Source organism: Lepidochelys kempii, chromosome 3 (assembly GCF_965140285.1).
Source record: "Lepidochelys kempii isolate rLepKem1 chromosome 3, rLepKem1.hap1, whole genome shotgun sequence".
Classification (NCBI taxonomy): domain Eukaryota; kingdom Metazoa; phylum Chordata; order Testudines; family Cheloniidae; genus Lepidochelys; species Lepidochelys kempii.
The window spans coordinates 165,302,676-165,328,007 of NC_136382.1; the positions used below are offsets into that span (position 1 = coordinate 165,302,676).

Genomic DNA, 25,332 nt, shown 5'->3' on the forward strand with positions numbered 1-25,332 from the left:
ATTCAACTGTACTTCAGTAGCAGGCTGAAAAAGACTGGGGATCTCGTAACTCAAATGTTGGGAGGATGATTCTATTGCAGAGGTAATGTTCTCTAATTTCAAGCAGCTTTGACTGTACCATTTACTCAGCATTCCATTCCACCCACTGGTTTATCCACACAGCTCCTGTTTACTTCAGTGGTAGCTATGTATGCATATATGAGGGCAGAATTTTGTGTGGTTAGTTTCACTTCGTGATGCAGCCAAATGAACTATCTACCTGGATGTCAAGTGTTGCCTTTAAGAGATGCTGACATGACAGTGTACAAATTAAGGATTAAGAAACTATTTAAAAGACCCTCTACCATTTTCAAATGGGTCTCAGGGCAGTTTTATAACAAGATTACATACTTTTCTTTGCTCTGCTATAAATTAAAGCACGTATATCAAAGATTATCTTTGTTATGGGATTGCTGACTTTGCACTCTGGGATAGGCAGGCCCCGGGTGTAAATTTCAATAGCTGACTAAAAGTGCAGGGGAAATGAGCAGGTAATGAGAGAAGAGCAGCCAGTTCTTTAATTGAATTAAAAGCCAAGTGACACCAAAGCAGACACCTGTCCAATTACAGACAGGCTAAGGTGTTTACCATTGCTGTACAAGCGATTTGAAGATGACAGCAATCTTTCCGCCCACAGATTAACATAATGAAGGAGAACAGATTACAGCGGATGCTGGCCAAATAGCTAGGTTGGCAGCTGAGAAAAAAAGTAGTTTGTTGAAGTATGTAAATAAAAACTGCACTTTCCATTGCCTACCTATTCAGTTCATCTACTTCCTCGTTGCCAGCAAAATAGTGGGTGTGACGTGTAAAGGAAAGGGGTGAATTATAAAATGTCAAAATAGAATTTCTCTGGATAAGCCTTTACTAAAAACAATGAACAAGATTTACAAAAAGAAAGCTTTTTTAGATGCCCACTGTCCTTCATATCCCTGTCAAATGATTCCATATGTAAAATCTAATGCAGTGCAGATACAGCATGTAAGATCTTTCCATTTTTTAAAATAAATAAAAATTCCTCCAGTGCTTGGGGCATCTTTCTGGATGTACTATTGCTGCTGGTGGTGCCTGAAGCCATTGGGGACCCCCCAGAATGTCTTCCCCAAGAAGAAATTCAAGGAGTATTAACTCTCTATCTCATAAGGAGAATAGGCTATGGCTGCTAAATGTAAAATACAACTAAATTGCATTCAAAAGCACAGCAGAATACAATGTGAAAAGGCACTTGATGTATAACAAAATATCCCCTTCCACACTTCTCACAGCAGAGAACATGCAAATGTCAGATTTAGATGCATTGATTCATGCACCTATTTATTGGCTCAAGGTAATTCAAACTGTGTGGTTTTACTTTCCTCTTCCTCCTTCCCCCCCCACTAGGTATGTGTCAATGTTAAGTATTAATGCAAAATGCATTAGTGCTTAGCAGAGAGATTCCCTGGAGATGCTGGTGCCAAATAGTTTAATACAGATGCCTGCATTTCTGCATTACACGGGATGCTAAAACTTTAAAAACATCAATAATGCCTACTTTATGCTTATTCAATGTGCTTTCAAATTGCTGTCTTCCATCATCGAAAGATTACAAGCAAAGTTTGTCGGTACTGCTGCTGACCCTGCTTTGCCTTCAGTGTATCTGCTGTAGCATTTACATTAGATTCAGAGGTGTCAGTGCAGCTTTCCATTATCAACTGATGATTAGCAGAATCAAGAACTATGATCATAGAGGGATGGTATTGATCTTTCACCATTTTTACTCTTAAATGGAACTACATTGACTGGAGTTACTCCTGATTTATACTGTTGTAAGGGAGAGTAGAATCAGGCCCTAAAAGAGATAAATTGAAAGATCTTGTAGATGCCAAACTTTCAGGATTTTTCAGTCAAGTACAAGAATAAACCAAGCATCTCCATTTCAGTGAAAGATTGGTCTGGAAAATTGTAGCGTCTACAAGCTTCTTAGCAAATACTAGGAGAATACATCACCTCTCTTTGGATTGTCACCTGTGCACATCAAAGAAAAACTGCACAAACTTTGACATTTACTTTGTTGTCCTGTATAAGAGGAAGGGAAATTTTCTGCGTTAATTGTTAATGATAGGGACTACTACTTAATTCCATCTCCAAGTGCGCACATCACCCCAAAGGGGGCAGGAGGGGAAGGAGGCAGCATCATGACACACTGCACTGAAGGGATCTTAGGGCAAGCTCTTTACCTCTGCATTTTCCAGCTAAATATAATTTTGTAGCTTCCAATTGCAAGTTCTTTCCCAAGCTTCTCATGAAAAAGTACAGCTTTTTATCACCCCAGTGCAGGACAGTGCCTAAATAGCACAATTTGGCACCTAAGGTGAAATTCTACACTGGGAAGTCAGTGTATACATAGTGGACATCAGAATATGGTGAACATTGAAAGTCAGCAAGAGTCTGATCTCCTTTTTTATTAATTTTTAATTTTTTCTGAAGTTTCACTTCACATTATTTTATTATTTCACCTGCTTTGACATGGGAACTGCTAATGCTTTGACAGATTTCTTGAACATTTGTATACTTTCACTGTGGTACTTCTATATTTTCCAATTTAATATAATTGTGAGATTTCCTACACCAATACTCCTCACTGAATCGTTACACCTATCCCTACATTTTTTGAGTACTAGGATGATCATTTTTTTCAGGAGTGCATCCAGGAGTGAAATCAAATTGGTATCACTCACAGCTGATCTACAGCGGAATTCTATCCACCTCTCTTCACTGACACCAATAAGTCCTGAAAAAGCACAAGTATACAAATCTTTCCTTGTTGAATCCTTGGGTACTGTGTCAGCTGAGTTCCGTTACTGTGGTGGTGTATTAACACGGGGATTATACGATACCACTGAAGTAATGGAACCCAGATGGTATGTTTCATATGGTACCAGGAGCTTGATGTCTTTGATTAAAATGGGAAGCTTTGTAGAACAGCGTTCATGCCTAAGAGAAAGATCTCTTCAGTTTTATCTAAGAGGTTAGAAATTCTTTGGGAAAAACAAACTTATAAGTAAAATAATATGGTGGGGAAGGGATAAAGAAAAGATGAATTAATAGTTATGTATATTTAAGCTGCTGAAATCTTGAAGTAACTTCTAGTTTAAAAAGAATAACTGGAAGATTCCAGCTGCACAATATTAGCATAATGTTTTGAACAAAACACAATTTATTTTTTAAAAGCAGAAACTATTTCAAACCATGAGAAATGCAAGGTTTAATGCTTTGTCCTTTCCTCCTGTACTATTGTAAATATATTATTTTATGTAAATATATATTGCTGGACAATGTAATTATAGCATTGTGACTGTATACGTACATACGTGGGACCGCATAGTGTACATATGCAACATTAATTTCTTCTGTTGTAGGCATGTTGACAGGCTTGCAACCCTTCACAAACTATGGTGTAACCCTAACTGCTTGCACTTTGGCTGGCTGTACTGAGAGCTCACATGCATTGAACATCTCCACTCCACAAGAAGGTAAAGTAATTTCAAAGGTCTTGACTTCCACATTTCAGTCATGAATAATAAAATAGGAGAAGAGCTAAATGCTGCAAAGCCATTTGCTGGAAAACCCCAACCTAATTTGATGACAAAGTGCATTGCCAGAGCATAATTGCTCCATTTTTGGGGGGGGTGCGAAAATGAATCAAACTCCATACCCTTTAATGACATGCATCTTTAATAGCTGTAATGCAGATTAATGGGCTTTTTAATTGCTGTTACATTGTTCATGCAAGAGCCTTGTCATTAATATGAAGCATCTGAAAGATTAATGAAAGCTTCCTCATTTTACTATGGCTCAGAAGTAAATCTAGAGACAGTCTGACTAAAAAGAATTGATTGTATGGCACAGTATGAAATTGAGAATCAAACGGTTGATTCCATGGTCTCTTTTAACTGCTAAACACTAGCATAGGCAACAATTATTTTAGTATGATGGAACCTCCAAACGCCAATTTAGCCATTTATTAATCACTGCTCAATTTTCTGCTGTTTTTCTTAACTCTTAAGCATTTTTTGTTGTACTTGGAACTTAAAAGTTGCAAGCATAAATTAAGGTTTTTTTAAGCTTGCATTAAGATCTAGAGCAGCAAGAAAGAAAATATATTACAGTTCTGGCTTTAGAGACCAGCTCAATAACTATTGTGCATCAATTACTAGAGGAACTGTTCCCAAAAGATCTGAAGCATATGTAACTCCTATCTCACTTAAACATAAGATCCAGGTCAAATTAATCTCTCGGTTGCATCAGTCTAAAGCTGGAGTAATCCACTTGAAATCAGCAGTTCCTCCAGATTTATGCCAGTATAATTTGACCCTTATGTGTAAAACAGTATTTCGTCTTCCATGAGTGAAAACTCATCTTAAAAAAAAAATATTCCCATCAGATGTGTGGTGTGTTTTTTAAGAAGGAAGTATAGGCTTCTCTTTGTTTTTATCATTTTTTTTTAATAAGTTAGATAAAGAAATAGTGATACAGTGCTAACATGGAACTAAGACTTCAGCATAAATTGGTGTAAATTAGAGGCAAACCAGAAAAATCAAAACTGCACCACTTCTAATGAATTAAAAATAGACATGGTTCTCAGCCACAAAGTTTGGATCAGCTGTTTGTAGGGATGGGTGAATTAGTGTGGGGGGAAAAAAAACCCTTTACCCCTCTGGAATTGCATGCTTTTCTAGAACCAGGTTTTAGCTAAAAGGTCAATTTTCTGAATGGAGAGAGGTAAATTGTAGTGTTCCCCAGAGATCTGTACTGGGACCAGTGCGGTTCAGCATATTCATAAATTATGTGGGAAAAGGGGTAAACAGTGATTTGGCAAAATTTTCCGACTATACAAAATTATTGAAGATAATTAGGTCCAAAGCAGACTATGAGGAGTTACTAAGGGATCTCACAAAACTGGGTGACTGGGCAAGCAAAATGGCAGATGAAATTCAATGCTGATAAATGCAGAGTAATGCACATTGGAAAATTATAATCCCAACTATACATACAAAATGATGGGGTGTAAATTAACTGTTACCATTCAAGAAAGAGATCTTGGAGTCATTGTGGATAGTTCTCTGAAAACATCCACTCAATGTGCAGTGGCAGTCAAAAAAGCTAACAGAATGCTAGGACCCATTACGAAAGGGATAATAAACCAGAAAATATCATAATGCCCCTATATAAATCCATGGTACTCCCTCACCTTGAATACTGTGTGCAGTTCTGTTTGCCCTATCTAAAAAAAGATAGATTAGAATTGGAAAAGGTACAGAGAAGGGCAACAAAAATGATTAGGAGGATAGAACAGCTTCCATCTGAAGAGAGATTACAAAGACTGGCAATTTTCATCTTGGAAAAAAGACTAGTAAGAGGGGATATGGTGGATATCTATAAAATCATGAGTGGTGTGGAAAAAGTGAATAAGGAAGTGTTATTTACCTCTTCTCATAACACAAGAACCGGGGTTCACACAATGAAATTAATAGGCAGCAGGTTTAAAACAAACATAAGGAAGTACTACTTCTTTGAGTAGTGTCCCTGTGGGTGTGCTTGTGTCCCTGTGCTGCTGATAGGAGAACTTTGGTAGCAGTGTTGGTTAGGCCCACACATGCGCTGTCTCTCCTCGTGCTCTGCCACAAGGCTAACCAGCACACACAGGCTAATCCCCCACAGTTCCTTCTCAACTGCCCCTGGCTACAGACGGAGCCATTAGCTGTCTGTTTGCGATAGCTTCTTTAGCATTTTTATTACTTAGTATCCTCAGTCTTAGTTGGAGCCTTTTCCTCTGTATCTCTCTTCCAAAACAAAAAACAAACAAGCAAAACCTTCTTTCCCCCTTTTTTGGGGTTGGGGACCCCTTCCCCAAACAGGGTATTCGCGACTCACCAGGCTTCAAGAAGTGCCTGCTCTGCCCAGCTCTGTCCACCAGGGAGTGGAGAGTAGTTTCTCTCTCCCCCCCGCACCATCAATTTTGGAGGGAGGCCACACCCCCTTACTACATTATCTGCTATCAAGAGACTCCTTGGGTATACTCTCAATCTGCCGTATGACCAACCATTGGTGCCACCACTGGGCTCTATTCCATTGCCCCAGTGGCCATACTGGGATCCCTGGGTGCATATCACCCCCACACGTCTCAGGCTTCCAGTCTCACTCGTGGGCCCCTGAGACATGCCCCCTTGGCTATGACATCCAGAACCTCGAAACCTTCAGAAGAGATCATGGAAGAAGAGGAGGGTGGAGCTGAGGAAGAAGTTACTCTGAGGACCAACATCTCTTCCTCCTCTCCAGATGAGGCATTCATGCCCTGCCACCATCCTTAGCCAATGATTTCCGGCTCTTCCAGGACTTGGCCAAAAGGATTGCAGACACACTGCAGATACCCTTGGAGGAAGTCAAGGACATTCATTACAAACTCCTTGATATCCCACACTCTTCCTTGACCTCCAGAATAGTTTTTCCCATCAGTGAGACTCTTGTGGACCTGCAAAACTATATGACAAACCCCAGCATCAGTGAGGCCTACTTGTAATATTTTTTTATTGGTCCATTTACATCCTGGCTGGGGAGATGGAATTTCTTTTCTCCCACCCTTCCCCCAACTCCATTGTTATGGACATGGCAAACTTCCAGGTCCATCAAAACCAAATGAGTTCCATCCCGCTTGATAGGGACTGGAAATGCTTGGACCCCTTCAGGCAGAAAGCCTACTTTTCAGCAGGGCTGGCCTTACCATGAGGCAACTGAGGCGGCCGCCTCAGGTGCCAGACTGTGGTGGGGGGGGTGCCATAGGACCCAGAGTGTAGAGAATTGTGTCTGCTGCTGATGCATATGTATTCTCTCTGCTCTAGATGCACAGAGATGATGGAGTGCTGTGCTGGAGGAAGGAGGGCACAAGAGACATAACAGACAGGCAGGAGAAAAGGGGAGAGGCAATAACAAAAAGCAGCAGGAGCTGCAGGGAGAGAGCGGAGGAGGAGCCTCTTATGTATCTCTCTAGCACCCCCAGCAGCCTGGACTGATTAACAATGGCTTCTCAGGGAGCTTCCTGTTTCCTGCTGCTTCCCTGAACCCACTTGAGGAGAACAGGCAGTCAACTGAAGTAGTAGGAGCCAGTTAGGCCTTCAATTGAGTGTTGAGAGCCACTATAGCTGGCACAGAACAGCAGTCATGAGTGAAAGAAGAAAACACCCCTCTGGGGCAGCATTCAGAAAAAGAAAGAAAGCAAAGGAAGCTTTTCTATCTAAGCAGGAAGGAGCTCTCCTAAGATACATAGACACAAATGTTCACGGTGAGCCTTCTGGCCCAAGTGAGGATGTGAGTGGTGAGGAGATGACTGATCTTCCAGTTAGGCAGAGTGCAGGTGACATGGCAGGTACTGCAGCATCCATATCTCCATTTCAAATGGATGTAACCATGCACTTTCCTGAGGAAAATTGTAGCTCAGAGAAGAGTGTGGTGGAGGTGCAAGAAACAGCTGCTGCTGAGTTTAGTTCCTTAAGTCTAGATGATCCAGGACTGTGGACCTACTTGAGCAGCAGCCTGAGGGACTTCCTAGTACTGCATGGGCCACAGCAAGTGAAAAACTTCATGTTCCCCAAAGACAATGAAAATAGAAGTTTCCATCTAACACATTACTGGTGTGAAATACCCAATGGTGACAAAGTGGAGAGGCCACAGCTTATGTACTCAGAAACCCAGAATGCTGCATACTGGTTTTGTTGCAAAGTTTTCCAGTATAATGTTCCAGCCACATTGGATTCTACAGGAACAAAGGACTGGAAAAATCTGGCTAGAAATCTGGCATGCCATGAGAAGGCAGCAAATCACCAGAGAGCATTCCATAGGTGGAAAGAGCTTGAGATGAGATTAACGTTAAAGTCCACCATAGATGATCAGCATCAAGAGAAGATTGCATCAGAGTCTCTTTACTGGCAAAATGTTCTGAAAAGGCTCATTGCCATTGTGAGAATGCTTGCTACCCAAAACCCAGCACTGTGTGACACTTCAGATCAGCTGTATGTGCCAAACAATGGAAACGTCCTTAAAATTGTGGAGCTGATGGCTGAGTTTGATGCTGTACTCCAGGAGCATCTAAGAAGAGTCACCACCCAAGAAATGGAGTACTTGTGGCACCTTAGAGACTAACCAATTTATTTGAGCATGAGCTTTCGTGAGCTACAGCTCACTTCATCAGATGTACACACACCACTACCTTGGAAAAACAATTCAAAATGAGATCAAACAGTTCATGGCAACAAAAGTCAAACAGAAGATTGTGGCAGATCTGAAGTCAGCAAGATATTACTCTGTTATTCTGGACTGCACACCTGACATCAGCCATATGGAACAAATGACTTTAATGGTGCATTTTGTAACAACAGCAGAACTGAGTGAAAATGTCCCTGCAATGGTGACTGTCAGAGAGCATCTTCTAGAATTTATTGACATTGATGATACTACAGGAGCTGGTCTGACAAATGTGCTTCTTAAAAAGCTGGAAGATATGGGAATTGCGATAGCTGACATGAGAGGTCAGGGCTACAATAATGGTGCCAACATGAGAGGAAAGAACAGAGGAGTGCAGACACGGATCTGAGAGTTAAACCCTTGAGCTTTTTTTGTCCCATGCAGTTCTCATTCATTGAACTTGGTGGTCAGTGATGCAACATCAGCTTCTAGCGAGGCTGCTGAATTTTTTAATGTAATTCAAAGCATCTATGTATTTTTCTCTGCATCAACTCATCAATCGCAAATTTTGAAGGAACATCTGGGAACATCCTCTCTGACACTGAAACCACTGAGTGCCACACGATGAGAAAGTCGAGTGGAGGCAATAAAGCCTATCAAACACCAAATTGGGAAGATAGATAATGCCATTAGGGAGGATAATGCTATGACAGGAACTGTTCGTGGAAGAACAGTGGCATGGGGAAATGGAATCACCAGAAACATACATAACTTCAAATTTCTGTGTGGCTTAGTGTTGTGGCATGACATAGTGTTTGAAATAAATGTTGTAAGCAAGAGACTCCTAGGTGTTGACCTTGATATATCTGGAGCAATGGAACAACTGGACAAAGCAAAGTCATACCTGCAGTCTTACTGATCAGATGAGGGATTTCAAAACGTTCTGAAGAGTGCAGAGAAGTTGGCAGAGGAACTTCACACTGAAGCTATTTTCCCACCCATTCAAGAATACAAGAGTCCCTGAAGAAGAAGACATTTTGATTACGAGGCACAGGATAATCCCATAAGAGACCCCAAACAATAATTCAAAGTTGAATTCTTTAACCATGTGCTAGATTGTGCAATACAGTCAGCTGAAGAACGTTTCATGCAGCTCAAGGAACACAGCAATATATTTGGGATGTTGTATGATATTCCAAAACTCCTCACTATACCTGAAGAAGACCTACACCAGCAACGCAGGGCACTAGAGACAGTGTTGACACATGATGACATGCGCGATATTGATGCGAGTGATTTAGGTGATGAACTGAAAGCCCTTTCAAGATACATTTCAGCAAGATCAACTCCTGCTGGAGGCTCTTCTGGAATATATGTGCACAAAGAAGATGACCACCCTCTTTCCAAATGCTTTTGTTGCTCTGCGCATACTTCTAACACTTCCTGTAACAGTTGCCAGTGGAGAACGCAGCTTCTCCAAACTGAAGTTAATAAAAACACATCTATGCTCCACAATGACACAGGAGAGGCTGGTTGGCCTTGCAACCATCTCAGTAGAGCATGAGCTGGCCCAGACTGTTGTGGACCTTCAGCAGGAAGCAGTTCAAATCTTTGCAACCAAGAAGGCATGGAAAGCACCACTTTGATTATTCAAACAGATAAAAATGCCAGTGTTTACTAAGCAGACAAGAAAAGTTACATTTGCTGTTCAGGCATTTGAAAGTTAAGTGTTACTTAAAATTTTTGAACAAGGCATTTTAAGTTGTTAGTTCTCCTTTTTTGGGGCAGGTAGTTGAACAGGTAGTAGAACAGGAAGAAGGCAGAACTGAAACCTTTCAAAGTTTTGGCCCAAGTGAGGGGGTGTGGTGTTTGAGCTCCCCACCTCAGGTGCCAAAATGTTGTGGGCCGGCCCTGCTCTTCAGCCACATTGCAATTTTGAATCACAAACTATCAAGCCTTAACAGCGAAGTATGACTGTCAACTATTCAGAACTCACAGCTTTATTGATCAGCTCCCAGAGTCACTGTGCGACCAATTCTATGCTATCATCCAGGAAGGGCAGCTAGTAGCCAAAACAACTCTCCAATCAGTCCTCGATGTGGCCAATACAGCGACAGTGGTCATGCAATGTGTGTCATGGTTACAACTTTCCCTAAAGGGGTGCAGACAACTCTTGAAGACCTTCGCTTTGAAGGCACTGAGCTGTTTGTGGAGAATACTGAGGCATCTCTCTATACCCTTAAAGATTTCAGGGCCATTCTCCACTCATTAGAAATCTATAATCTACCAAAACTGCTGTAGACTTATTCACAGAACTCGGCCTACAGATCAACACCCAGAAATCAACCTTCATCCCGGAACAACGCCTGGAATTCATAATGGCTGATCTCATCTTATTACAGGCCAAAGCTCTCCTACCTCAGCACAGGTTCCTCTACTGAGCTATGCTCATTGAGACAATACAAAACAGCCCCCAAATATCACTCAGACACTGCCTCCAACTTTTGGGGGATATGGCAGCTGACACAGTGGTAATACCTCATTCCAGGCTTCACATGCAGTGTTTCCAGATGTGATTCAGCTCAGTCTACAGACTAAACAGAAACGGACTAGATAAACCTCTGTCACTGTCCACCAAGGTAAAAAACTCCCTGGTGGAAAAAAATAGGAAATATTTGCAAAGGGATCCCCTTTTTGTAAACTTCCCTGTTGGTACTTCTCACCACTGACGCATCCCTCATAGGATGGGGCACTCATCTAAACAACCTTACAACACAAGGCAAATGGTTGTCCATGGAGATATGCCTCCACACCAACCTCCTCGAGCTCAGGGCGGTCAGCAATGCCTGCACCCACTTCCTCCTGCTGATCAAGGGAACACACACGAGAGTCCTAATAGACAACATAGCATGCATGTTGCATAGCATAGCATGCATAAATCGACAGGTAGGAGCCAGATCACCCTCCGTCTGTGCAGAAGCACTAACGTTATGGAACTGGTGCATCTCTCACATTACACTATCAGCAGCCCACCTTCCGGCCACACAAAACTCAATAGCGGACAGTCTCGGTCACAGGTTCCCACATGACCATGAAGGGGCGATGCACCCAGCAGTGCTTCACAGCCTATTCAGATGGTGGTGGACACTGATCACAGACCTGTTCACCACTTTATTGAAAAAGAAATGTCCATGTAACTGCTTCAGAGCAGGGATGGGGCATCATTCCCTGGGCAATGATCTCCTTCTTCCCTGGGACAGGGACCTTCTCTATGCCTTTCCTCCATTTCCCATACTATCAAAAGTCCTATTAAAAATAAAATGAGAAGGTGCACATGTCATACTGATTGCTTTCCCACCGGCTGAGACAGAATTGTCACCCTTACCTGTCACAGCTCACGACATGCCCACCGATCTCTCTCCAGTCCACTCCATACCTCCCCTCATAGAATGAAGGATGTACTCTACATCCCAACCTTGGGATTCTCTGCATCAAGGCTTGGCTCCTTCATGTTTCAAATGCACAGAGAGTTCCTGCTCGGAGGAGGTACAAGAGGTATTATTACATAGTAGAAAATCCACAACATACTGTATTTGCCCCCCAAAAATTATCCAGATTTCAGGCTTGGTGTAATTCTCAACAAATTTCTCCAACATCCACTACTCTTCTAAAGATCCTAGACTGTGCACTGACTCTTAAAAAAATGGGGACTATCTCTCAGTTCAATCAAAGTTCTCTTAGTGGCTATAACAGCCTTCCACCAACAAGCAGAGGGCTACTCAAAGCTATCACACCCAACCACAAAATGATTCCTCAGGGGTATAGTAAACCTTTTTACACAACCCTGACATCCCACCCCTACATGGGATCTAAATCTAGTGTTGAAAAGCCTGACTAGACCTCCCTTGAAACCCACGACTGTTCACTTACACACCTGTCAGTGAAAACAGTCTTCCTGGTGGCAATCACCGTGGCTAGGAGAATAGGGGAAATAGCAGCTCTGATGGCACATCTTCCCTACATGGTATTCTTTCGGGACAAGGTCACGCTCAGGCCACACCTGAAATTCACTCCTAAGGTGACCACCCCTTTTCACATTAACCAAATGATCCACCTTCCAACTTTTTACCCTGAGCCGCACCATGATAACAGGGAGGCTATACTGCACACGCAAGATGTTAGGAGCTCCCGGGCCTTTTACCTGGATAGGGTGAAGACTTTTAGGAAGTCTCCTAGGCTTTTCCTTTCTACTGCAGAAAGATCCAAGGGCTCGGCAATATCAGCCCAGAGACTTTCCACGTGGGTCTCAAACTGCATTAGACAATGTTATCAGGTTCACAACATGACACCTCCAGATGATATTCTCGCACACTCCACAAGGTTGATCTCATCTGTCGCCTTCCTCAATAATGTCCCCACAACAGAAATCTGTCCATACCTTCGCAGAACATTATGCGATTTCTGGGGACTCCACCTCTGATGCCATCTTTGGCTCCACAGTACTGTCATCTGTAACTGACTCGACTCCGAAGCCCCAGTCTCCAGCAGGGATACTGCTCAGGAGTTGCCTACAGTGGAGCACCCCGTAGGGATACTACTTGAAGAAGAAGAGGAAGTTACTCAACTTGTGTAGTAACAATGGTTCTTTGAGATGTGTGTTCCTATGGGTGCTCCACAAGCCACCTTCCTCCCCTCTACTTCAGTTCTTGTCAATGACTCTGTGGTAGAGAAGGAACTGAGGAGGATGAGCCTGTGTGCAGTGGTTAGCCATGTGCCGGGGCATGAGGAGAGACCATGCATGTGAGGGCCTAACGGACACTGCTACCGAAGTTCTCTGATCAGCAGTGCAGGGACGCAAGCAAACCTACAATGGAGCACCCATAGCGACACACATCTTGAAGAACCATTGTTACTGCACAAGGTGAGTAACTTCCTCTTCTTCACATAATAAACAGTCAACTTTTGGAACTCATTGCCATGGGATATTGTGAAGGTTCAAAAAGAATTAGATAAGTCCATGGAGAATAGGTTCATCAATGCCTATAAGCTAAGATGGTCAGGGATGAAACCCCATGCTCTGAGTGTCCTAAGCCTCTAACTGCCAGAAGCTGGGAGGGAACAACAGGGGATGGATCACTCAATAATTGCCCTGTTCTGTTCATTCCCTCTGAAGCACCTGGCATTGGCCACTATCAGAAGACAGGATACTGGGCTATATGCACCGTTAGTCTGGCCCAGTATGGCCATTCTTATGTTCTAAAGGCATAAATTTGTCATCAGGTGCTTGACAAGAACTCCCATTGACTTCAGTGGAGTTGTTCTGTGTAAGGATATAATTTTCCTTTAATTTTGTTTCTGAGATTTTCAAATACCCATTCTGATTTTCAGTCAGTCCAGGACTATCCTGAGAAAGGTCATCCTTCTGAGATTTCTAGCCTAATTTTGCAGAATCAAAAAGTTAGTCAAAGCTTTGGGTAAGCATTAAACTGAACCAAACCTAAATTAGGCTGGTGGTATTTTTAAAGGCTCTTAGTGCTGTTGCAACTCTGCTCCCACAGAGGTCTCTGTGGGTTTTACTGTGAACTTCAGGGGGATCAGATTTCAGAGTAACAGCCGTGTTAGTCTGTATTCGCAAAAAGAAAAGGAGTACTTGTGGCACCTTAGAGACTAACCAATTTATTTGAGCATGAGCTTTCGTGAGCTACGGCAAATGCTGAGAGCTTTTGAAAATCTCACCCTAAACTTTTTACTATTTCCCCATTACTGTGTCATGGTCAGCTAGACTACAAATGGTGGGAGAGTGAGATGGCTTCACCATGAGAAAAAATATTCTCTTTCTCTTCCATTGCTCTGAGTCATAGGACACATGAATCAGCTAGTGATGTCCCATGAAGATTCATCAAATTTGAAACGTATGATGGAACTTCAAATAGCCTGTAGGCTAAATGTTTACAATGAAAGAAAATTTTACCAAAATAAGCAGGTTTGCTAGGCTTATCCTGAGGGGTTTTGCCACCTGTAATTATTTGAGCATTGTTTTTATGTCAATCGTTTGATATCTACTAAGAGTATCAATCCAGTTCTAAATCCTTAAGTCCAATTATAGTTTTGTAGGATATTGTTAAATACACAAACTGATATTTTAGTGAATTCATAACTTATTACACATTTCATTGTCAATGACAATTACATTACTTGTGGGCTTCCTCTGGAAAAAAAACTGTTAATGGAGACAATGCCATATGTAAGGAAATCCAATATTATCATATCTTTGCTTTATTGTATATTACAAGTTTCCTTACAATTATTTTTCTTATTTGCTCATCTTAGTAAACGTACTAGCTAATACAGGAATTCTATGTGATTCAGAAAAAAATGCTCATTTCTGAGGATATACTTTCACATGGGGAAGGTTTACATAAGAATAGATTCTTTTTTCTCCACAGAGAAATTCAATAAGGCCATGAGGAACATGTGTTTTATCTCTTTGAAGGACTGAACACACAGTCAATGTGTAGAGTTTCTATTTTTGGGTATTTTGGTGCATTCTCATAATAATAATTTGATGATACAGAAGACAGGCATCAATCATATTTTCCAGCTATCCCTTTTTCCCAATTGAAACATTCATTACTTTATATTGTTTGCATATTGCCAGCCACTGCTGGTTATTGTTTTAAATTGCCAAAATAGAGCTTGTAAATTACCAGATATTCCTGCCAGAGTGAGTAAGGCCCCAGTTCTGCCACCCTTATGATATTCAAAGGTATTGCTGTGGAGTTAAGGTTTAACTCACTGTAGGAGAGGCAGAACTGGTCCTTTGAGAGTATGTCTATTCATGCTATGGCAGTGAGCCTCCCAGCCCAGGTTGAGAGACTTGGGCTAGCATTCCACAAATAGCTGTGTGGATAGCTCTTGGAAGTTGTAGCTTGGGCTGGAACTCCGGGCTTGTCTACACTACCGGCCGGATCAATGGGCAGCGATCGATCCAGCGGGGGGGGTCGATTTATCGTTTCTAGTATAGACACGATAAATCGACCGCTGATCACTCTAGCATCAACTCCGGTACTCCACCTCAACTAAAAGTGCAAGGGGAATCAACGGGAGAGTGTCTCCCATTGACACACCGCAGTGAAGACACCATGGTAAGTAGATGTAAGTACGTCGAGATCAGCTACATTATTCATGTAGCTGAAGTTGCATAACTTAGCTCAAACCTTCCCCTCCCCCCCATAGTGTAGACCAGCACTCAGACTCTGAAGCCTAGGGAGGGAGGTGGACTTCAAAGCCCGAGCTCCAACACAAGCCACAACTTGAAAGAGCTGTTCTACACAGCTATTTTTAGAGTGCTAGCACAAGCCCTGGAAACCCAAATCTGTCAGCCTGGGTGAGGAGACTTGCTGCCATGAGCTGTGTAGGCATACCCATAACTATTAGCCATTGCCAACCTCTAGTTTACTATATACACACAAACTACATTAAAAGAGCGCTATTACTGTTGCAAAGTCAAGCTCTCAGAAGTTAGGAAACACCAGAATTAAAGTTACATGTGCATAATAATATAATAATTAAGGCTCCCTGGTTATCACAGAAGTTACGGGATTTGTTGACCTCTGTGACTTCTGCAGGGGTCTGTGTGGCTGGCCCAAAACATTACAATATATAGTTATGTATACACAACGTGTATTTATTTATTTATTTATAATATTTTCCAGCCCCTGAAGACGTACAACCACCTGCAGCTGTATCCTTTCCAACTTCTTTACTATTGAGTTGGAGTCCTCCAAAGAGACCAAATGGTATTATAACACAGTATGCTTTATACATGGATGCTGTATCAATCTACACTGGAAATGGAACTAAATACATTGTCAAAGGTGAGTTATATAGTTGTGACTCCTAAGATGGGTATGTCACAGTCATTGGGCTACCTGCACAGCTAACCCTTCCTTTTTCTCGTCAAATGCACCCTCCTTTCAGTTCTCAGGCCTGTAGCTGTCACCTGTGTTGGGGTGAAAGCACGTGGTTCTTCTGCTCTAGGTATGCATTGTGAACTGCCATCCCGAAGTCCTAACTGTGATTGCCTCAGCAGGCCTGATGTATCTTTGGAGCCTGCAGTTCTCTTCCCTTCAGGAGCAATGACAGCAGTGACCAGACACCCTTCTTATAGCAAAGTATTTATTAGAACAAAAGAATTTAAGAGAGAAACAGATCTTGTAATAATAAAACAGACCAAATACATATCAAGCTTACAGGATATCTAGCCATTTTCCACATGGTGATCCTGGTAGATCTAGCTTCCTTATAGACTCCTCCACAGAGCCTCTCTCTGTCTGGGTGATCATCTCTTCATTTAATTCACAAACGAGTATACTCCCTCCCTGCCTCGGGGAGTCTTTAAATCTTGCTCAGTCCTTTTGTCACCCCCCCTTTACAGAAATCACGTCACCTTTTAACTTTTTATAGTCCTTTGATCCGGTAACTTTCAGCTTTGGCAAAACGAGGCTTGAAACTTTTTGGAGATAGGAGGTGAGATCCCCCAAGCTACTAGTTTTCCCCACTGTCTTTCAAAGGTGTGCCTGGATGGCCTTATCTGTGTTGCTTTCCTGCACAGTCCCCATTGAATTTGAGCATATAATAAACATTTCACTTCCTCCAATATAATTTGTAAGGTCTATCTCAATATCTATGTTACATATCTGCATTCTTAGATTATTACATAGCAGCTCCATGACCCTCATTGGCTGTTTGTATTGATGTACAGTCATGTGACATCTTATTTTCACTTTAACCTTATGTTTTATCAAGGTATCACAAATCATTCATTCAGGATTATCATACAATAAAAATAATGAACTATGTGTAGCCTTGTGCAGCAAAAGGAATAGTCTAGGCCAGTCACAGTTTTGTACATGTTTGTAGATAGGTGTAAAACCAAGAAAAATTTTAAAATTGGAATCTACCCAGGATAGAGGAGGGTCAGGGTCTTACTTTCTTTTTACTATAACACCTTAGCATACTATAAGACCTCAAAGGCCTGCATTTTGAGTTAGTACAAAACATTTTTAAAAATGCATAGTTCAATTTTTTTTTATTTGCACAGGCCATAAGCTGCTAGTGCGGTGGGTCAGTTCTGACACTGAAAAATGAATCTAGTTAGAAAACCTCCTGAAGGCTGTTGATGTTTGCTATAATAAATAGCACACACTTTAAGTCAAACTTTTTCATTCTGTATTCAAAGGTAATGGATTTTTTGTAACCATAGTAACCTTGTTGTATTTCTGGATAAATACATGAGGTACATACATTCTGGTTTTATTTTTGAATATAAACTACCACATTATATATTACTAATAATATGAAAAATAGGATATAGGTTAGCATAATGACAGCTTAAACTAGTATGCATTTTTCTGCTGCAAAAAATAAATATTTATCAAAAATATAGGTTCAATTAGTTTCACCCCCCTCCCTTCGCCCATTTTCCCGGTATTCTTGTAGTACCATTTATCTTTTTTTCAAGATCTCCATTAATCTCTTATTACTGTCCCATAACATTATTTTTAAAAATTTGGAAGCAGAAATACATGTGCTTAAATATTATTGAAAGATTTGTGCTGATGATTTTACTAGGGTCGTGCTCTGCCCCGTAGCATGTAGTTGCAAAATGGTCATAAATTGAAAAGTGTGAAAAACACTTTTGGAATATGTTCACCATTCTGGTGGTTTTTTGAAAAGCACACATCAGATTACATCGTGACTGATAACTACTAGCTAAGATTAATGAAGGGTTATCTATTGAAACTGCAGTCAAGATAATTTTTATAATTTTCCTACCAGCAATTAAGGGTAGGCTACTCTAAAAAGGCTCAATATTTGGCTCATCAAAAATGTTGGATGCTTATCTGAGGCTTTTCCAGCCAGACCCGGTTCTGTAAAACTGGCCTAAAGAACAGACTTTTAATGACATTTTTAATACTTTGTTTTTGTGGTCATATCTGGAAATAACGCAAGAACCACCTTTCTCATGGTAATATAGCATTTCTGTTTCTGCTCCTGGCACAAACATTTATATGAACATTTCAATACCTTAAGGTAAGTTTGGTTTCCATTTGTTTTTTGAAATGGGCAACGGTTTACAGTTTCAGTCCCTGAATTTGATTACTGTAGAAAATATAATGATAGGTCTACTGAGAAACTCCACATCTCCCCAGAGACAGCAGGACCCAGTTTCACCAAAATGGGCCTAGCTGACTGCAACTCTGATAGAGTCAAAGACAATTTTCAGAGGGCAGACCAGCTCAGTTCACTGCCTGTAGGCTAAATAGGTCTCCTCTTCCATGCAGAAGCCCCTACCATTGCCCCATTCAGTAAGACCCAATAAGTGGTCAATAAAGATTCTTCCAGTGGGGTCCCTGCTTCTCACCAAGAGTGCGCCATACTTGTAAATCTCTTGCTTTTTAATTGATATTAAATGGAAATGAAGGAGATTGATAGTCTCCTCATCTGAACTGGTGGAACATGAGTCACTTTCTTATTCTCTCTTACCATATGGGACATGACATGTATCACTGTTTGCTTCTGTGCCACCTTTATCATGCAGCTGATTTCTCACTTTGCTTGAGGTGCTGGAAATGTGGAAGGAGCCCAGGGGAAGAAATCTGATCTCAGGCAGAAGGTTGGGATTTGGGTCACCAGAAATCCAAGCCATTCTGGCTCAGGACTATTCAGATTTCTAGTCCAGATTTATGCTTGGCTCTAATTTTAATCAAAGAAATGTCATTTTTGTTGCTAAAGCAAAAGGGCCTTTGTTTCCTTACAGAGCCCGCAATCTGCTCCTTTGTAGCTGGAGGGGTCATTACAAAGTGCCACAAAGTAATCTTTCTTCTCCAAAGGCTATATCTGTACAGTGATAAAATCAAAGGATTCAAAGCCCGATTCTGAAACTCTCCAGTGTTGTATCTGTCTGTCTCTCCTGCCTGTTTTATTTGGGGTTGTGTTTTTTTTTTTGCTTTGGGTGTGAAGGTTAGTGCTGTTGGCTTCCACTGAGTATGTGCATACTGGTTTTTCAGAGGTCTATAATTTGCCCAAATTGGATGGATTTTCCTACGGACATCAAAAAGCACCTCTTTGGCCCCCAGGAAACACCCCTCACCAGAGCATGGAGTCTCTAGAGCTTCTTAATGAAACATTTGTAAGATTTTTTTTCAAATTAGCAAAACAATGTGGTTTTCTCTAACATCATTCTCATGAATGGCTGACCTATTTTAGCCAAAACATTTTTTTTAAATCCACTCAAGGCAGACACTCAGCATGGAAAGTTTCAGCCCAAGTGGTTAAATTTGGCAAAACTATAAACAACTGAAAACTATGTCTTATGACGAAAAGTGTCAAACAACCTTAACTCTAGGCATGGCTGCCAGCAGAGCTTATAATGTGCAAAGAAATAATAATGTAGCACAAACTTTTCCGAGGAGATTGCTAGTGGTGGTTTATTGTCAAAATATGAGCAAAATTTCTCCCTCCCGTGTCATCTCAGTTGGCTACCTTTGTGAGAAAAGTTTCTGGTAAAAGCCTGAAGTGAAAATAGTCGTCTTTTCTATAGCGAAACACATTTGATCTTCTAACCTGGTGAAGCCAAGAAAGACATTACTTGTAGATATATATGACACACAAAATGTTTATATTTCCATCCCTATGTAGAGTGTAATCTCCAACTTTGGCACTGAGCACACTGAGGATGTAAAAGTCTGCATTTTCTCCAGTAAGGCATACTTGACACTGCTAACAAATTTGGTTCATTTAATTTCTCTTGCATATAGTAATGACTCTATAAATCCTTAAAAGAAAAATATTCCTATTAATACTCATCTGATTGAAACTGTTATTTTCTCTGCCACACAGTAAGAAAGAATAGTGTTTGCAGTATTTCAGGAAAGGTATACTTCACCAAACAAATCACAGGGCCAGATCTTCAGCTAGCTCAATAGAGCTGTGCCAGTTTACAATAGCTGCAGATCTGGCTCACATTCGCTAGCTTTCTACAGCTAAATTTCAAATAATAATAACTAATAATCTTTTCTGGTGTCTGTGATATGTCAATTTTGATCATTTAGAGTCTCTGGAGTATAAAACCAAGGGTAATCCTTAGAAAGAGAGAGAAGAAGTTAGCCTGTAGGAATAAGTAACAGTTTGGCTGGCTCAAGTAGGGTGACCAGATGTCCGGTTTTGGACCGGAATACCCAGTTGAAAAGAGATCCTGGTCAGCACCACTGACCAGGCCATTGACTGTCCAGTTGGCAGCACCACACAGAGGGGCTGGCAGCCTTCCTGCTAGCCTCTGCGCAGCACGTCTCCCAGAAGCAGCAGCGTGTCCCCCTCAGGCTCCAATGCATAGGGGCAGCCAGGGGGCTCTGCGCGCTGCCCCTACCCCAAGTGTCACCCAGAGCTGGCACACCTGCCCCCGTCCTGAGCCCCAAGGTACCCCAGCCCTGATCCACCTCTCCCCTCCTCCTCCCCACTCAGTCCCAGCCCAGAGCACCCTCCTGCACCCCAAACCCAACTTCCCCAGCTGGGGCCTTCCCCTTCCCTCCCACACACCCCAACCCCCACCCTAGCTCTGATTCCCCCCCCGCCCTCCGAACCCCTCGATCCCAGCCCAGAGCACCCTCCTACACCCCAAACCCCTCATCCCCAGCCCCACCACCAGAGCCCTCACACCCCCCTGCATCCCAACCCCCCCGCCTCAGCCTGCAGCCCCCTGCCATACTCTGAACCCCTCAACTCCAGCCCGGAACCCCCTTCTGAACCCCAAACCCCTTACTCCTGGCCCCACCCCAGAGCCCGCATCCCCAGGCAGCGTCCTCACCCCCTCCCGCACCCCACCCCCCTGAGCCAGCCCAGTGAAAATGAGTGAGTGAGTGAAGGTGGGGAGAGCGAGCGCCGGGGGTGTGGGTGGGGGATGGAGGGGGTGGGGCAGGGGTGGGACGAGGGTGTTCAGTTTTGTGTGAGTAGAAAATAGGCAACCCTAGGCTCAAGTTGTTCTTGAACTTGAATGCTGAAAGGCAGATTTTAAGACCAGACGGATCAGAGTTGGAGAAGAGAATGAGGAGACTTGTTAAATTCTATAATTAATAATAGGGATGGGGGGGTGAGTTTAACATCTCTAAAAATCAGGCCCACTATGTCTGATGTTCAGAAACTGAAGCACCCAAAATTAGTCAACACTGATATGAATTCTTTTCTTGAAATCAATGATTAACAGTATCTTTAATATATGCGATGGCACAAATGCCATACTTCTTCAGGAAACACTTTTGAACTTTTCTTTGTCCTTTCCACACTTATATAATTCTACAGATAATTCTAAAATGACTGATTTTGCGTTTATTATTAGGACTCCGTCACAATTGTGTCAACACTTTATTTACTGCACAATTAAACATGACTTAAATGAAGGGAAATCCAGAAAACATTTGAACTGCAGAGTTTGATTGCCAGGCAGGGTATCACAAAGAGGAAAAGGCCTGTTAGATCATATGATTGTTGTTGTGGTGGTTATTCTAATTAAATATTTAATAGCATGGTATCACCCAAAGACTGCAGTCAAGATTGGAGCCCCATTGCGCTGGGTGCTGTAGAAATATAGAAGAGACAATCTTTGCCCTGACAGCTTACAATTGATAGATACTGTAGTATTTCTGTGGGAGCCAGTGTGGGACTGTTTCCTATCTTCAAAGATGTAGTATAATATACATAAATATCCGAAGGAGCCAAGTCTTCTGTTTCACCTACTCCAAAGAGTGATTCAACATCAATATAACATTGGCATCCAGTTAGTGAATTTAAGACTCTAGTTTGTTCTGGAAGTATTGGCACCTGCTGTAGTAACATGAGCAATAAAATATTTATCTTCACCTGAAATACTACTACCCATGTTACACACAAGAGATAGGAACTGAAGTCCCGTTGTCATTTTCAGGGTCTTGCTCTAATGGACCACAGTTTGACAGTCACCATTCCCATATGACTGAATGACACATCCAGATCATAAGGCAGTACAGCAAGCAACATACTTCCCAAAGCAGTACAAAAAGAGCATCATCCCTGCTGCAGGTTTCATATGGGCCAAAATACTTAAACATTATGGTGAGCACTATAAAAAAACCCAAAATAGTTTTATTGCTGCACCCAGCACTAGAGGGCAGATTACGCCAGGTTTATGGAAGGAGAGTAGGCTTCCCTTAAACGCTCTCTCTCTCTCTATATATATATATATATATAAGAAAGCACATTTGATACACCTGAACTGACATTGCCAATGACCTGTACTAGTGTAATTAATTCTTCAGACCCAGAATGCAGATTCAGCAGGCACAAAACCAAAGAGCAATTGGGACTGTCTGAGTCTGTCATTTCTGTTTCAGAGTAACAGCCGTGTTAGTCTGTATTCGCAAAAAGAAAAGGAGTACTTGTGGCATAAATTGGTTAGTCTCTAAGGTGCCACAAGTACTCCTTTTCTTTTTGTCATTTCTGTGTTTCAACTTCAAATGGAAGACTCTAGTCCATTCATTGGACTTAACTGTACAGATCCGGAGGCCGGGGAGGAAAGCATTTATGTTTATTTGTAGCAGCTCTCTTGTATCATTTTCTGTTGCAGTGCATTTAGTGTAGTGTTAAATAAAATCTGCTTATTTAAAATCCTTTTAAATAGTGTTTAAATATTTCCTGCTGATACAATCTGCTAAAGTAGTTATCCTTGCTGCAGATTTCAGTTAACCTTGTTGCAGATACTAAGCCTGGAGCTACACAGACTTTTAGGGGCCTTGATTATGGAGCAAAACCTAATGGTGTCATTATAAAACCACAGCTGGACAAGCTTTTGGAATCCTTGTCCTTCAATCAGATTTGGGTAACACAGCAAGCCAGGAGAGAACTCATGTTAACCCTGCCTGAATTGCTGAGCTCTCAGGTTATTTGGGCACCAGTTTCTAGAAATTAAAATAATAAAATAAAACTCAAATTATAAAACAAAAGGGATTGGCACCTCCAAATCTGCCACATAGCCAAACACAAACTGTTTTTAACAAATAGCTTTCTCCAAAGCTAATAGCAATGGATTAGCCAAAAGAATAGAAAAAAGGCACATTTATATGGCGATGCAGGGAAAGTGCATTGCTGCTACCCATTCTGGATCTGTTCAGTGAACAGAGAAAAGGGAGGCATTAAGCTTCCAGGTCTATCAATCTCAAGCCTTGACAAGACTTAAAGTCACTCAAAAATGTGAGGTTTCAGTTTAGCAACTGTGTTAGTCTGTATCCGCAAAAAGAAAAGGAGTACTTGTGGCACCTTAGAGACTAACAAATTAATGTCAGGGTTCCTTCCCCACTCTGAACTCTAGGGTACAGATGTGGGGACCTGCATGAAACACCCCCTAAGCTTATTATTACCAGCTTAGGTTAAAAACTTCCTCAAGGTACAAATTTTGCCTTGTCCTTGAACCCTATGCTGCCACCACCAAGCATGTTAAACAAAGAACAGGGAAAGAGACCACTTGGAGACGTCTTCCCCGCAAAATATCCTCCCAAGCCCTACACCCCCTTTCTGGGGAAAGCTTGATAGAAGTCCTCACCAATTTGCATAGGTGAACACAGACCCAAAACCTTGGATCTTAAGAACAATGAAAAAGCAATCGGGATCTTAAAAGAAGAAATTTTAATTAAAGAAAAGGTAAAAGAATCACCTCTGTAAAATCAGGATGGGAAATACCTTACAGGGTAATCAGATTCAAAACACAGAGAATCCCTCTAGGCAAAACCTTAAGTTACAAAAAGACACAAAAACAGGAATATACATTCCATTCAGCACAGCTTATTTAAACAAAAGGAAATCTAACGCATTTCTAGCTGGATTGCTTACTAACTTTTTACAGGAGTTCTGAAGAGCATTCCTGATCTGTTCCCAGCAAAAGCATCATACAGACAGACCCTTTGTTGCCCCCTCCCCCCAGCTTTGGAAGTATCTTGTCTCTTCATTGGTCATTTTGGTCAGGTGCCAGCGAGGTTATCTTAGCCCTTACAGGTGAAAGGGTTTTGCCTCTGGCCAGGAGGGATTTTATAGTTCTGTATACAAAAAGGTGGTTACCCTTCGCTTTATATTTATGACATGCCCCCCAAATCACATATAGGGTGAAACACTGGTTGTGATTTCTTCCTGGAACTCTAGGAAAAAACAGACTTAATAAGACACATGCACCTCTAGATATATTACCAAGTGTATAAAGACTAACATTATTTTCCACATCTCAAGGACGATTTTAACCAGTTGATTCTGGGAAACTTTCATGGAAGAGTGCATCAGCCACTTTGTTAGAAGCTCCTGAGATGTGTTGGATGTCGAAATCAAAATCTTGGAGAGCTAAACGCCACCGAATAAGTTTTTTCTTATTTCCTGTGGCGGTATGAAGCCACTGTAGCGCAGCATGGTCGGTTTGCAGGTGGAAACGCTATCCCCAAACGTATGGGTGTAGCTTTTCCAGAGCATAGACAATGGCGTAACATTCTTTTTCACTGACTGACCAGTTGCTTTCCCTCGTAGACAGCTTCTTGCTGAGAAACACCACAGGATGGAATTCTTGATCCGGTCCTTACTGCATTAAAACTGCTCCCACACCATGCTTGGATGCATCTGTGGTTACTAGGAACGGTTTGTCAAAGTCTGGGGCCCTTAGCACAGGGTCAGACATGAATGTCACTTTAAGCTGGTTAAAGGCCTTCTGACACTCTTCGGTCCACTGAACGGCATTTGGCTGTTTTTTTTTTTGGTTGGATCTGTCAGTGGGGCGGCGATTTGGCTTATTGTGGTACAAATCGCCTGTAATATCCAGCCAAGCCTAAGAAGGATTGGACCTGTTTCTTTGACTTTGGGACAGGCCACTTTTGGATAGCATCCACTTTGGCCTGTAGGGGGTTGATAGTTCCTTGACCCACCTGGTGTCCAAGGAAAGTCACTCTGTTTAGGCCTATTTGACACTTCTTATCCTTAACAGTTAGTCCTATCTCCCTTATGCGCTCAAAG

General features: G+C 41.8%; 1 protein-coding gene across 1 annotated transcript in view; it reads left to right on the plus strand.

The window, feature by feature from the left end:
- The window catches only part of USH2A (usherin), a 572,584-nt gene that overhangs the window by 258,249 nt on the left and 289,003 nt on the right, over nt 1-25,332 (plus strand). Inside the window, exons 30-31 of the mRNA XM_073338913.2 lie at nt 3,438-3,551; nt 15,972-16,133. Coding sequence (XP_073195014.2) covers nt 3,438-3,551; nt 15,972-16,133 — 276 coding nt within the window. The remainder of the gene's footprint in view (nt 1-3,437; nt 3,552-15,971; nt 16,134-25,332) is intronic.